The sequence below is a fragment of the Python bivittatus genome, unplaced genomic scaffold (assembly GCF_059951505.1).
Source record: "Python bivittatus isolate LINGU-HERP-01145 unplaced genomic scaffold, Pbiv_v1 ctg000180_np1212, whole genome shotgun sequence".
Classification (NCBI taxonomy): domain Eukaryota; kingdom Metazoa; phylum Chordata; class Lepidosauria; order Squamata; family Pythonidae; genus Python; species Python bivittatus.
In genome coordinates, this window is record NW_028277047.1 from 3195395 (window position 1) to 3210727 (window position 15333).

At 51.4% G+C, this 15333-nt stretch overlaps 1 protein-coding gene across 1 annotated transcript; it reads left to right on the top strand.

Moving 5' to 3' along the window:
- Positions 1-2932: 2932 nt before the first annotated feature.
- Positions 2933-13691, top strand: HCN3 (hyperpolarization activated cyclic nucleotide gated potassium channel 3). Its single transcript, XM_088137528.1, has 8 exons — positions 2933-3414; positions 7179-7608; positions 8161-8322; positions 8956-9174; positions 10411-10557; positions 11449-11689; positions 12133-12297; positions 12592-13691. The coding sequence occupies exons 1-8, from the start codon at positions 2984-2986 to the stop codon at positions 13677-13679; spliced, it is 2883 nt and encodes a 960-aa protein (XP_087993654.1). The 5' UTR covers positions 2933-2983; the 3' UTR covers positions 13680-13691.
- Positions 13692-15333: the final 1642 nt, after the last annotated feature.

Here is a 15333-nt window from a genome sequence, read left to right on the forward strand (position 1 = left end):
CTTGGGCTGGGGAAAAACAGAAAAAGCCGCCTTCAGTGGTTATCTGTAAAATAAGTCACATATTTAGTTCAGGCAAAAAGAGTCACTGGAACGACGAAAAAACGGTAACAGTAGAACAGAACTGTTGACAAGAATAGCCCCAAATATTCAGGGTAGGTTTGTAAATAGTTACCTACTCGGTAAGGGATACGGCTCCAGTGATTTTGTCGCGCGTCCGTAAGAGCCTGTGCGACGGGGAAATTCGATTTCCGCTTGATTTGTCGACCCTCATTTCTGCAGAAGCCTTCAAAAAATGTTTAAGAATCCAATAAATCCATACCTCTTTTTCTTCTTTTTTAGCAGCAATGAGGACTAGTCACTAGAGCCTTATGTAGGAATCCTGTTATGATGGAATCAATACATTATTGTGTAATAAGACTAGCCCCATAGAGGCCTGCTGTTTTCAGCCCCAGATTCTTCATCTCTTGGACTCTCCTTTTCTTTTTAGTCATGTTTTTAAATTGACGGTTTATGTATTTATAGATATTTATGGTTTTAATGTTTGTGTGAGTCGTCCAGAGTTCCCCCATTGGGGGGAGATGGGCGGGGGAGAAATTTAATAAATAAAATAAATAAAATAACACCTTGGGATGACAGAGACTGTGAAACCTGTAATGTTCATCTGTTCCTTTTAATATTTGCTTTATGTACAAAGAGAGAAATAGGGTACAGCCCCAGAGAAAAGCGTGCAAGTCAACAGATTTGATGTCTGCTGGAACATCAATCGTATTTACCCATTTCCTTCCCATAAAAGCCATATATCTATGGTTCTTCTTTCCCTGGACTACTTCCATTCCTTCCATTATTCATTATGATAATCATTTAAATTACATCTAACAGCACATGAAAACTCTTCCCTGACCCAGAAGTCACGCATAGAGATTGCTGCCTCACTTCCACGGAATCAGCTGACGGTTTAGACCTCTCGAAAATTAGACAGGATCACAGAAAACTAATAATCCCTCTTTCCTTAAGACATATAACTACTATCTTCACAAACCTGTCCTGGCACTCTTCATTCAACGTATTTAGTTTTATCTTATTTAATTATAGTTGTTCCGCAGGGATTCACAGAACAGGTCACGCTATAAATCCCCATGTGCAAAACGATTGGCTGTTTCACATGATCTACCCTGCAGGGTTGTTGTTAAGAAGGAAGAGCCAGTATTTATCACCGTGACCTCCTGGAGGGCTATGTAATTTCCCAAGAAGTCAAGCCACTCAGGGTTCAATGGTGCTTGTTCAGATCAATGCATGCATCTAGTCTGTATTTGTTTCCGTAGTCACAATCTGCATTTACAGACACCCAAAGGTGTTGCATGTTGTTTTAATGTTGAACTCTCTCAGAAAGTGGCTTCTGTTTTTCTGATGGGTTCTCGGGCTGCAAGATAACTTTTTTCCAATTTCCTTTGGTCGTTCCGAGCAGACTTTTGGAGGTGTTTCCCTTGAAGCATTTTTCCACGTCTCCAGCTTCCGTGGCTGCTCGCATTTCCTCATCTGAAAGGCCCCTCCCCCTGGGAGGAGTTTCCTTCTGATGTCATCCCTTAGGACTGGACAGAAGTGTGAGAAGCCAAGGAAGCTGTAGACCAGTGGAGAGAGGATGGTGCAAGGAAGAATCGGATGTACCCACAAGCCCCTCTGCCACCTCACCATGAAATAATTGTGATAAATGTCCACTCTGCACACTAAAAAATTCCTCTCCTTTGAACATGCTGCCAAATGCAACTGTTTTCTCATCAGAACGAATGAAAAAGGTAGGAAGAAATGCAGAAGGCTCTAGCTGAGTTTGGCCCTGGCAAAAGACAGAGGGTTAGACGGGCACCTGCGAAATGACAAGAAAGGAAAGGATATCATACAAAGGAAAGGACAGGAGGATGGGGAAAGAAAGGGGAAGAAAAGATGTTGGCAGGATGAAAGAAAAAGAAGAGGACAGGACAGGAGGGAAAAGGCAGAAAAAAAGGATGAATGGGAAAAAGAAGGGGAAGGAGAGGGAAAGGAATTGAAAGATGGACAGGAAGGGGAAAGGAAGAGGAGGAACATGGGGGAAGGAAGAAAGATGGAAAAGAAATTTGGATGATAGGAAGGAAGGAAGGAAGGAAGGAAGGAAGGAAGGAAGGAAGGAAGGAAGGAAGGAAGGAAGGAAGGAAGGAAGGACAAGCAGAGGGAGGGAGGGAGGAAGGAAGGAAGGAAAAGAGGAGGGAGGGAGAGGGGAAAGAGAAAGAAGAGGAGAGAGAGGAAGGGAAGGGACACATATGGGGAAGGGCAGAGGAAGGAATGGGGACTGGCAAAAGGCGAGGAAGGAAGGATCGCGAGGAAAGAGCTAAGGCCTAAGATTGGGGGAAGGAAAAAATGAAGGTGGGAATTCCGACTGAATGAGCGACGATGCTCTGGATATTAGTGTGAATCTGGAGCCCGACCGACCCTAGAGACGCCCCCTCCGGGGAGCATCTCCTCCATCAGCGCTTCCCCTCCTCCCCTCCCGGCTCCCGTCCCGGTTCTGTCCCCCAGCCGGGCACCAGGCGGGCTGGCGTGGGGCGGCTGTCACCTGGGCGGCGCCCGCCCGCCCGCTCTCGGGTGCGGTGCGCGCACGCGGGGGTGCAGGAGGGCGGCTGGGCTCGGCGCGTCGGGGGCGCGGCGCACTCGCCCTGCCTGCGCTCTCGGCGGCCGGCTCCCGCTCGCCTTCTCCGCCGCCGGTCGGGCTGAGCGAGGCCTCGCGGCGGGCGCGCGCGCGCAGCGGCTCGTCCGGGAGGGGCATGAGCCCCTGCCCGTGCCGGCCCCGCCCCGCCTGGCCCTCGAGGCGCGCCCGCCCCGCCCCGCCCCGCCGCCGCCGCGCCCTTCCTGGCGCCGGGCCTCCGCGCGGGGCGGCGGGAGGGATGCGCCCGCGGCGCCGGGGGGGCCGCGGCCGGGCAAGGGCGTTTGAAGGAAAGGCGCCCGCCTGAGCGCCATGGACGCCGCCGCCGAGCCCCCGGAGGCTCCGGCCCGCCGGCCCTTCCCGGGCCCCGAGCCCCGCCGCAAGGCTCCTCCGCCCCTGCTGGACGGCGAGGCCGCGGGCCGGCCGCGGCCCGCCGGCCTGCCCGGCGACGGCGCCTCGCTGCCGCCCACCCGGAAAGGATCGGCGGCGGCCAAGGGCGAGATGGCGCCGGCCCGCGTGGCCGAGCAGATCGTGGCCGCCGACCTGGCCGCCGCCGCCGCCGCCGCCGCGGGAGCCGACGACCCCGGCGGCACCTTCGTGCAGCGGCAGCTGGGGGCCATGCTGCAGCCGGCCGTCAACAAGTTCTCGCTGCGCATGTTTGGGAGCCACAAGGCGGTGGAGATCGAGCAGCAGAGGGTCAAGTCCGCCGGCTTCTGGATCATCCACCCCTACAGCGACTTCAGGTAGGGGAGGCTCCCGCCGCCTGCCCTCCCGGGGGGACCCGCGGAGAGCACGGCAGGGCCGCCCGGCGCGCCTCGGTCCAGCGCGCCCTTGGGCAGGCGGGCGAGCGGCGGCCGCGGCGCTGTCCGTGGTGCTGAAAGTTCCTCCTGCGCGCCGCCCGCCCGCCCGCCCGCCCGCGCGGCGCACTACAACCCCCATGGTTCGCGCCTGGGGCCGGCCAGCGCGACCTGGCGGGGGAGCCGCCGGGCTGGGAAAGGCTGGTTGGAAATGATATTCAGGAAAAAAGCGACCCGGCCCTCTCTCCCTCTTCCCTTCCTCTCGGCGGCGTGAATGCTCTGATATGGGCCGAACGGTTTAGCTGTGCTCTGCATGGTCCTCGGGGCAGGGGCCTGGCTGAGCAGGACAGACATACCTGGTGCTGTCCTCATCATTACTAATGTGAGGGTGGTCACCTTGCCCACGCCTGTCCCTGAAGGAAGGGGACATCGTGTATTTAAGCCGGAACGACAGCCTCGTTTTGCTTCAGCTCATTCATTCCTAGCATCCCATTTTGATCAGTGGGCGGCCGAACGCCTTGTCCCCCTTTTAAAAAAAGAATTAAAATAGAGTCGCTGGTTATCCGGGCGCTTATGAAAGCCTTCAGAGGCTGTGTTTTAAGACACACACACACACACACACACACACACACACACACCGGTTGTGAGCTAAAGGCCTACCTTGCAAGGCGACTACGAGGATAAAAGCGGGAGGCTTTCTTGCACCCAACTCTGTGGAGGAAACACACAATCGTTGCTAATTACAATGAAAAGCTTTATGTTCCTATTGGAATCATTAATTAATTGCAACTAATATAGTTGCGGATGTAGGTAAGGGATAAAGGGAGCTGTACTTCAAGCAAATAATTCGTGATAATATCTTGGGAGGGATAACTCCGAACATAAGGATCAGGTTCATATATCACACTAAATCAGTGTTTCTCAGCCTTGGGAACTTTAAGAGGTGTGGACTTCCTCCCAGAATTCCCCAGCCAGCATGGAATGCTGGCTGGGGAATTCTGGGAGGAAGTCCACACCTCTTAAAGTTCCCATGGTTGACAAACACTCTGCTAAGTATTTATGTAGCTTCTTTGATTTGGGGTTGATGTGATGGTGGAACCCAGCCCGTTCTAGTTTTTACAACCAACTGGGGTTAAACCCAACCCACCATGTAGCGTGTAAGTTTGGCATTTAAAAAAAAGCGAGACGGTTAGTCCGAAGGTCATGCGACTCAAGCTTCTCCCTGGAGAACTGTCATTGGTCACCATAGACTATTATGGGCTGGCAGCGTAGCTGAGCTGCAGTTATAGAAGTTATAGACAAGATCTCCTTTGCTTGAACTAACAAATGCGTCAATCTGGTGGCCCTTAGAAAACTTCCACTGAGTTTTATCGCTTTTGCTCCCAGCGCGACCAAACCTTGTCGAAGTCAGGTTTAATCCAATATCAAAAAGACCTGCGTGCGGTCTGCAAACGCGGCTGAAAATTGCGGTTAATGCGGGGGGGGGGGTTTTCCTATCTAACCAGATCATGCCCCCAAAAAGTGTGTTTTCACTCATTCTCTTGTTGTACTTCCCAGATTCTAATTTTGGAATTTTTTTATGGAAGAAGTAAGAGGCTGGGGCCAGGAAGAGAGAGAGAGAGAGAAAGGAGGGACACAGAAAAACGTAGTTTTGGACTTTGTCCAAGCAAGCGAGCTTGAGGTCATAAATGTTGGTGACTTAGAAGCCAAATTTGTTCAGTGCCAAATTTAGCGCCAGAATGAACACCCATCTTGTATTTGCAAAACAAATCTGTATTTCGACATGAGCGCATACGGACAGAGCATCTTTGATCTGCCTTCTTGTTGCTCTTGCTGGATCCTGAAGTTAATCCACACGTTGATACATCATTCCTCCCACGTTACTCCAAAAAGAAAAGATGGACCAACCTGTGGATTAATATTTGGGAACCTGTTCCATACCTGGAGTTGATCCAACTTACAGTCGTACAACTTGGGAATGTGCCGGGAGAGGCACATCGCTCATTTCTGCAGGAAAAAATAAACTGGCCATCAAAATGTGTGGTGGCTACAGAATTGTCAGCAAGGCTTTGAATTGTCCAGAATTCTTCCATCCACCTGAATGTATGTGAGAGCTAAAATATGAAGAAGCCATAGGTTGGGTTCACACACAGGGAAAATATAATCCATAGGTTGAATTTGAGCATTGTGCTTGGCCAGGATTCTTTTAAATCATGGTTTGTTGAAGCAGTAAAGACTGGGCTTGCACGTTGCAATGAACCTCCATCAAGCACCCCGCATATTGGCACAGTGCAGTGATAGGCCATCAACCCTTTTCTCAGACCCTTGCAGGAATGCCTGGGGAATTCTGGGAGTTGAAGTCCAGACCTCTTCAGGTTGCCACGGTTGAGAAACACTGTCCTAGAGGTTAAATATGGAAGGCAAAAGATCCATCAGATTGGGATGGGGGGAAAATGGGGAGGCAGAGTAAGGCTGGGTTGGCTTTCGCCAAGCAAGGAAAAATGGGACAGGGAAGTTCACCCCGATGGAGCAACAGAAAGTGTAGCTTTTATGTACTGAGTATTCGCTATCCTGTAAGAAGTTGAAAGAGTTGGCCATGCTCCCAGAATCCCTTGCTCAAATCTCTCCATATGTCTCTCGCACTTGGCCATTGATCCCAGACAGATGGCATTGCAGGAATCGGATAGAGGTTTTTGACTTTTTCGTTAGGATCTGACCTGAAATACGATTAAACCCGTGGATTGCATCGTGATCTTTATTCGATAATCAACATCTGGCCTCACCGTGCAGTAAGCTTTTCAGCTCTGCATGGGCCGCTTCCAAAAACCAATCAACCGATGAGTTTTAAATTTCTGCAGTGTTCGTTTTCTCGCTTTGGGGTTCGTTTTTGGTCGGAGCGCAAGGAAAAAAAAACAGGTTCATCCCTTCTCCTGGATGAATAGCTCATTCAGTCCCCGGGACTCAAGAGAGAGGATAGTTCATTTAAAAAACAGAATAAAAAAGGTGAATATTTGAAATGGATTTCTTTTGCAATGTTTTGAACAGAGCCCCAGAAGCCAGCATCTGTCAGTATTAAGGTGGATTTCTGGGTTCGTGAGAAAGAAATAGGAATAAGGCACCTTTGAACCCAGGCAGAGCGCGGTTCCTTCCGTACATTGACCAGCTGTTACCGTTTCTTGCAAAGTTGTGCGGGTGGGAAGCCCCTGGCAGAAGAGCAATTGAAAAATTGGAAGAGACAGCTAGCAACCATGAAAAGAGGGTGATTTACAGCTGAAGATAGCCACACAACCCCGCTTAGATATCGCTTGCTTTTTCCTAACAGGCACTCAGCACCCGATGTTGCCATGTTAAAAGCAGCGCAGGTTAGTGGTTAAGGGGTTGGACTAAGAGGGGGAAGACTAAGTCCTGGTCCCCATTCATCCATCGGGGACTTTGGGCCAGGCCTTCCCTTTCAGTCCAAGAGCAAGTCTGGTCTAGTAGAGAAGATGCTGGCCTAGAAGACCAAAATCCTGATTCCCCCTCTGGACAAGTCCTCTGCCTCAACCTGGCCTACCTTCCAAGGTTGTTATGGGGGGGGGAAGAGGAGGGGACACTCCTGAACTAGAGATCAAAGTGGGTCCTCTATCTACAAATCCTCAGACCAACCCCGGTTGAGGTTTTGGCTCAGGTGAGGCTGACTGCTCCCCCCCCCCCTGTTTCTTGCCTTCCAGATTTTACTGGGACTTAATCATGTTGCTGTTGATGGTGGGGAATTTGATTATCCTGCCCGTGGGCATCACTTTTTTCAAGGATGAGAATACGCCACCCTGGATCGTCTTCAACGTCCTCTCGGACACTTTTTTCCTGGCCGACCTGGTGCTGAACTTCCGCACGGGCATCGTGGTGGAGGATAACACCGAGATCATTTTGGATCCCCATACCATTAAGATGAAGTATCTCAGAAGCTGGTTTCTGGTTGATTTCATTTCATCCATTCCCGTCGATTACATCTTCCTCATCGTAGACCTGGAGACCCAGGTGGATTCTGAAGTATACAAAACTGCCCGGGCGCTCCGCATCGTCCGTTTCACCAAAATCCTTAGCTTGTTACGCCTCCTTCGGCTGTCTCGGCTGATCCGTTACATTCATCAGTGGGAAGAGGTAAATTGGCCGTAAGGATGGCAAAGAAATCAGGGCCTGGATTTTTTTTGGGGGGGGGTGGAGGGATCAAAAGGCAACAACAACTTTTAATAGAAGTCTCTGCCACCGCACGGTTGCTAGCAAGGGGTACCCCAAAGCTGCACTCAAGTCTTGATAGAAAAATGAGCTTGTTCCTACATTTCAGAACAACGCAGAGAGCAGAGTATTTAAAGGGTCCTGTATTTTTTAAAAAATAACTATCTATTAAGGCTGAATGGCTGTAAAATAAAACATCTCCTGAAAGTTGGGTAGATTAGAATGTTTGTGACTGCGGGATGCTGCAACCGTCGTAAGTGTGAGCCGGTTGCTAAGCGCCCGGATTGCGATCACGTGACCATAGGGGTGCTGCAACAGCCGGAACATCAAAAGCCGATTGTAAGTACCACTTGCTCAGCACTGTTATAACTTCGAATGGTCACTGAACAAATGGTCGTTACCCGAGGACTACCTGTAGTCAGTGCACGGGAAGAACATGGCATTGTTCAGCTTACCGCCTCCTCCTTGCATTCCCAGATTTTCCACATGACCTATGACCTGGCGAGTGCCGTGGTCCGGATCTTCAACCTCATCGGTATGATGCTTCTCCTGTGTCACTGGGACGGCTGCTTGCAATTCCTGGTCCCCATGCTGCAAGACTTTCCAGAAGATTGCTGGGTTTCCATCAACCACATGGTGGTAAGTTTGTTCCCCTCCGGTGTTTGTTGGACAAAATGGGCCAGGCTGAGCTGGAGAAATTCTAATAATTCTGCAGAGTGGAACAGAGGTAGCCTTGGAACTACGTGACAGCTGTTACAAAAAAATCAGCTTCACCCAGGAAGACAGGACAGGGTGAGGAAGAAACTCAAGATTCCCTCACCTTGATTCTCTATGGTATAAAAGGGGGGGGGGGAATCTGTCAGGCTTTTGAGTTTCGGTTATCATACCCCATAACAATAAAGTACAGCTCCATTAGTTCTTGTAGTGTCTGTTTCCTGACCTGGTCTACCTCGAAGGGCTGAAGAATTCTTCTCAAAAGATGTGAGTGAGTTCAAGAGTGTCTATTTATCCTAAGGCAATGTTTTTCAACCTTGGTAACTTTACGATGGGTGGACTTCAGCTCCCCGAATTCCCCAGCCAAGATGGGTGGACTTCAGCTCCCAGGATTCCCCAGCCAGCATGGGGAATTCTGGGAGTTGAAGCCCACCCATCTGAAAGTTGCCAAGTTTGAAAAACACTGTCCTAAGGGATTCCAAGGCTATCTGGAAAAACGCTGCAGATCTTCCAAAAACACACCGGTGAGTTGAAGCTCTCTTTTTCCCCGTCCTTTAGAATGACTCTTGGGGGAAGCAATATTCGCACGCCTTGTTCAAAGCCATGAGTCATATGTTATGCATCGGGTACGGGCAGCAGGCGCCCGAGGGCATGACTGACGTCTGGCTGACGATGCTAAGCATGATTGTGGGCGCCACGTGCTACGCCATGTTCATCGGCCATGCCACCGCCCTCATCCAGTCCCTGGACTCTTCTCGGCGCCAGTATCAGGAGAAGGTGAGAAGATCTTCACCCCCTCGCCTCTGGGGCATGCCTGTGCCAGCTTCTCTCTGGCGAGATAGAGCGTACCTTTTCAAAGCACATCCAAGAGGGATCAGTTCCCCAGTGATCTGTCTTCAACGGTGGGCAGCTAGAAACTCCGAGGATGGATTGTAAGATCAATCCAGGTCAGACAGTGAGGTGGGCAACCAAAAATCTCCTTTCAGTGCAGGAGTGAGACGCTGCGGAGCTCTTGATATTGCTAATTTACCTTTCTGGGCCTCCCTGCTAATGGGGACAGTAGAGAGTGTCAAAATCTGGTTTCTCCTTCTTGACCTCAACTATATTTTGGTGGGAAGGGGGCTGAGCATTTTCTACGGTACTCCCATTCAGTCGCAGCTTTTATATCAGCCTGAGATTGTTACTAGCCAAGCAGACAAGGGAGTTTCCAGTATTCCTCAATGTCTGGAGTTACTGATTAATAGAACATTTTAACATGCCATGTTTCAAGAATAAGGGGCCAACTCATGCCATCTGAACCCCAGCATGACAAAAGCTTTCTTTGCACACCAGTGTTTCTCAAGCTTGGCCCCTTTAAGATAGGTGGACTTCAACTCCCAGAATTCCCTAGCCAGCATGGAATTCTGGGAGTTGAAGTCCACCTATCTTAAAGGGGCCAAGGTTGAGAAACGCTGATGTACACAATGGGCTTCAACAAGTCAGGGCAGGGCTGAATGGCTGCATTCACACAACATAAGGCTTGCTTGCTGTTCAAGCTGGGTTTGATTTCCTTGGTGATGTCACAGGTTGTGGGAAGCCAAGCCCTTTGCTGAACTTAAATTATAGGCTCATTCACATCAAGCATGGGGTCAAAGTAGATGGCCTCCATCATTCCTTCCACCTTTAAGTCCCAGATTCTCCGAGTGGTCTGGTTGAGTGCTTGGGCAAACTCAGCCATAGGCCAGCTGCCGGCTTGCTCAGCTCCCTGGGAGTAAGAGGACTAGAAACTTAAGCAGGAGCTGACAATGCCCAGAGCAGCCCCTAATTTTTTTGGGGGGGAGAGAAGACTCCCACCCACAAATTGTCTCTTTGGGGGCTGACTTCCTACTCTTTCCTTGAGTCTCCTTGGGAGGAAGAAAGAGAAAGGAGGAGTGATCCAGGAGAGATCATTGCAAAGGAGGAGAGACCCCACCTGCCATGGGGAGAGACTCTCTTGGCTGAATTTAAGATTTCCTCTGTTCCTCCATTTTCTAGTACAAACAAGTGGAACAATACATGTCCTTCCATAAACTACCAGGAGACACGCGCCAGCGGATTCACGAGTATTATGAACACCGATACCAGGGGAAAATGTTTGATGAAGAAAACATCCTGGAAGAATTGAGTGAACCCCTTAAAGAGGTACAAGCCAGGATGGAGGAGCAATTACCCTCGTTACGACAACTCCAGTAATGTTAGAATTACCACTGTGTGATGGTGGGGTTCCCAGCATAGCAAAAGCTTGATTTAACAGATTAATTGGGGGAAGTGTCCTGTTACAGGTAGTTTTGCTTAACAACGATAATTGGGACCAGGATTTCCGTCGCTAAACGATGTGGCCGTACAACGCGGCGTCATGTGACCGCGCCGCTTAGCGACGGCAGTCCCTGGTGACTGTCCTGAAGCGAATCTCCGCAGGTCATTCAGTGAGGTCCTCACGCGATCGCAACTTCTGACTTCCTGCCAGCTTGCCCGTGGACTTTGCTCGTGGGAAGCTGGCAGGGAAGGTCACAAATGGCAATCGTGTGAGCGTGGGACGCTGCGATGGTCAGAAATCCCGGCTGGCTGATGAGCACCAGGATCGCAATCACGTGACCGCAGGGGCACTGTGACAGCCAGAACTTGGAGGACCGGTTGTAAGTCCCCTTCGTTCAGCACCGTTGCAAGCTTGAACGGTTGCTGAATGAGCATTCATTAAACAAGGACCACCTCTCTGTGCCAACGTCTGTTAAGTATGAGGGTTCAGGACATACCTCGTTGATGTGACAGTGTCAAATATCATTTACACTGTGTTGCATCTTCAGTGGGATGATCTGAAGCGATGGCCCACAGAAGAAAAATGGGAATTAGCCTGCGGGCGGTATCTGGCCCAGAGACCCCCGGTTGAGTGCACCTCTTCATTAACTTAGAAGGATTCAAGTTCACTGAGAATATCTCGGTGGGGTTTATAATGGCCGTTTGCTCAGAACGGAAGCCTTTTCTGAGCCGTGGGTTCCTGATTTTCTTCCCCTTGGAATTCCCTCCCATCCTCAGGAGATCATCAATTTCAACTGCCGGAACCTGGTGGACAACATGCCCCTTTTTGCCAACGCCGATCCCAACTTTGTGACGGCGATGCTGACCAAGCTTCGCTTCGAGGTTTTTCAGCCGGGAGACTTCATCATCCGAGAGGGGACGGTGGGGAAGAAGATGTATTTCATCCAACACGGTGTGGTTAGCATCCTGACCCGGGGCTCTAAGGAAATGAAGCTTTCGGATGGATCTTATTTTGGAGGTAGGTTTTTTTTTTACGGAGGGGGCACGTTTTGCGCTGCTTCTCCAAGGGGGCTTGTAAAGAGAGTTTGGGCCTTGCAAACAGGAGAGATTTGTCTGTTAATTATGGGCGGGCGGGGACCTAGCGCTTCTTTGCTTTCCTTCAGAAAAGGAAGAAAATATTCTTCCGTGTTGTTATTGCAAGAATTTTGTAGAGATCTTCTACCCCGCTGCCCCCAAGCCGCAAAAATATCCCTCCCTCTTATTTAGCACAGCCTGGAAGTTCCTTTCTGAAGGTAAAACATTGAAAGAAGATCGCTCAATTCCTCTCGCCAAATAATATGTCAATGCTTGCTTTTCTTCCTCTCTTTCTGTTTGATTTGTTAATTTGAGGTTGGGCGGGATAAGCCGAGGTTCGATGGAAGGGGGTACCCATATTATAATTCTTCCCCTTTGCCCCTGCAGAGATCTGCCTTCTGACACGGGGCCGGCGCACCGCCAGCGTCCGTGCCAACACGTACTGCCGCTTGTATTCCCTTTCCGTGGACAACTTTAACGAAGTGCTGGAAGAATATCCAATGATGCGTCGGGCCTTTGAAACCGTCGCCATGGACAGACTGGACCGAATCGGTGAGGGGCGGGGCTGGAGGACTACAATGTCCATGTTGTCTTGCCAGGCCCTTGAGACTCCTCACGGCCCTCACAAATCAGTGAAATCCTAACCGAGGAAAGGTCCTGCAGGAGACATCAGGGGGGTCTTCCAATAGAGGCGGAATGGACATTAGCCAGGGACGTTCCATCTGGTGACGTCCTTGGGGTTCTCTGAGCTTGGTTGTTTTCTCGCAGACGTTTCGTTCTCCGGCTAGGTAGAAACGTCTACAACGTTTGTAAACGTTTCTAAAACGTTTTGCTTCCCTCTGGCAGGTAAGAAGAACTCCATCCTGCTCAGGAAACGAGCAGAACACAGCTCCAGCACCGTGAACAATGAGATAATCCAGCAGATCGTCAAGCATGACCAAGACATGGCGCACACCATCCAGGACCTCCAGCCTGTGACTGCTGGCCGGGAGCTGAGTGGCAAACCTGTGATCTGGGAGCCCCTGGTCCACGCGCCGCTGCAGACTGCCGCCGCCACCACCAGTGTGGCCATCGCATTGACACACCAGCAAAGTCTGGCAACGCACATCTTCCTTCCCCCTTCTTCCATTGCCAGCCCTCTCTCACCTGACTCAGTTGCTCTCCCGCGCCACCCCCGCCGCTCCCAACCCAGCCTGGGGGGCTCGCGCCCGTCCTCCGTCAGCTCGCCCGCCTCGGGGGCGCAGTCCCACTTACAGACGCCCGCAGCCGGCTCCCCATGTTCTCCCGTGGTTCAGTGCACATCCCCCTTGGAAAGTACGGGGTGCAAAGGACAGGTCCTTCCGCGGCCAATTCCAAAGGGGGAACCCATCCCTGGAACAAGCCAGCCTCAGCTCTCCAAAACTCGGGGCACGTCGGTCTCCACGTCTCTGTTGCAGCAGCCAGCAAACAGCACATCCGTCCCACCTGGGCGAACTCTCCACTACAGTCTCTCCAGGGCCACAGGCTCCCACATTTCCTTGATCTTGCAGCCTCAGCAGATGGTCAAACATCGGAGCTCACAGGGCCTCTCGGTGGGACGTCTCACCCAGGATGTCCGGCCACTCTCAGCCTCCCAGCCTTCCTTGCCAAACCGGCTCACCCAACACTCGGACATGGTCTCTTCCCAGCAGGCACGGAAGTCAGCCAGGAACGTCACGTACCGTTCCTCTCCTTCGGTCCCAGGTCTCCTAGGGAAACCAAGCGCGGGGGCCACCGGGCCGCCTGTTTCCCCCCAGCAGGCCCCTTCAGGTTCTAGCCGGTCCATGAGTGGGGCCAGCACCCCCCAGTCCCCTGCGTCTGTTCCACGGCACAGCACCACCCCTTCCCGTAAAGGGTCTGTAGCATTCAGCCCTGACGTCAACACTGCAAAACCCAAGCTGACGTCCCATATGTGAAGCCGTGGTCAAAACAGAGCTGTTCCCTTCCTGGAGGGGGGGGGAATCAGGCCTGGGGGGCTGAGCTGGGGGCGAGGAAAGAGAGACTTGGCACAATCAGCACGGCAGCGTAGGCTGCCAGGCCCAAAGGAAGTCTGCTGGAGAGGGAAAAGGACCTGTTTCCACAAGGAGATCCTTTGCTATCCAGGGCTGAAGGAGGAGCAGAAACCATCAGGCACCAAGATCTCCTGATCTTCAAAGGTGGGTTCTTTTGGAGATGAAACTGCCCTGGGTGAAGGGAAGACTATCTTGTCTGTCACTGGCTTTGCATCGTTTGCCTCGCAAGTATATTTGGACCTTCCCCGGAGGGCCTGTCTGTCTATGAGTTAAGTCAACCTGGACAGCGAACTCCTTTGCGACCCATCTTGCGAGTCCTGTCTAGGGGAAGAAGCCTGAGACGTGAGCCGGAAGACCTGCAGTGCGTCCGTTTTCAACCCCACCGAAACGGTCTCCCCGTAACTTTGCGGACACTCCGAGATGAGTGATCCCCCCAGACCCCGGCCTTTTTCCTGCCTTTCGGAATATTTTTTAACGACAAGATAATTGATCTAGCGACCTCTCTCTCTGTCCCCCCGCCCGCTCCTCTTGCCCAAATCTGTGCAATATTCATCTCAAGATGTCTTGTGCGAGTGTGCGTAACTGTAGAAGCCCCGGTTCCGCAAGAGAGAGGGAGGGGCGTGCCGGCTTGGGTTCCCCCGTCCCCAAAGCTTTCTCCTCTCCCCCAAGCCATCTTGCTACTATGGCCACAAGCAGAGGCCTCCGGGGTGGAAGGCAAGGGACACAAATGTGCATTGCACCTCCCCGATACAAGCCCTGCCCCATGGGGTGACCCCGCAATGCAAGCATGAGAGGGCGGAGCTTGCATTATGACATCACAATGCATCTTCTGTCATCGTGGCATTATCGTGGCGAGGAACGGACGCCTGTGGCCGTACGCTCAGTTTTTGCACTGAGCCAGACTGAATGTCGCCTCCTACCTAGCAGGTTTGGGTTTCCCAAAACCCCTGGCTCAGGTAACCCCCTTACTTGAAAGTGTCTGAATGCCAACTTCCCTGCTAAAATTTCCGAAACCGTTGCGATCTTGACCTGCCGTTCTAGGTTTCCGCCCGCCGAAGGGTTTTCTTTAAACAAAACGAGAAAGCGAGAATACTAGCTATCATTTTGGAGTACCAAAGCTGGTTAAAGTATATTAAGGGGCCCTTATTGGTCTCGTACGTAACTTGCATTCTTGGAACATCCACTTAAGGCCGGTGGTGTGATAAATGGTAGGACGTCATTCGTGAAACTCCCTCAAAGAAGGGAGCCGATATCCTAAGACCTTGTTTGATTAGAAATTTAACTATTGTGAGCGTAAGCCTGTGCGTCATTACCTAGGTGCAAACAGCATTCAATTTAGTGGTACTTCTCTGTTGAGGTAAGACACGGTTGGCAAAAAATCGTTCACCTGTCGACGGGCAGCCTTTAAACCATCTCGCTAAGGAGTAGCCACCATCGAGTTAGAAGGCCGTATGAACCCGATTTCAGAAAAAAAGTTTATGCTTAATTCTTTTCTGGTTCTCTAACTTCCTGCCTGCTAATAGTTGTAATCGTAGCCAAATTGGGAGAACTCGCTCTC

Coding starts and splice junctions, on each gene's coding strand:
- HCN3 (XM_088137528.1), top strand. CDS start 2,984: ATGGACGCCGCCGCCGAGCCCCCGGAGGCTCCGGCCCGCCGGCCCTTC. Junction 8,323..8,955: donor TTTCCATCAACCACATGGTG/GTAAGTTTGTTC, acceptor CCCGTCCTTTAG/AATGACTCTTGGGGGAAGCA. Junction 10,558..11,448: donor TGAGTGAACCCCTTAAAGAG/GTACAAGCCAGG, acceptor TCCCATCCTCAG/GAGATCATCAATTTCAACTG.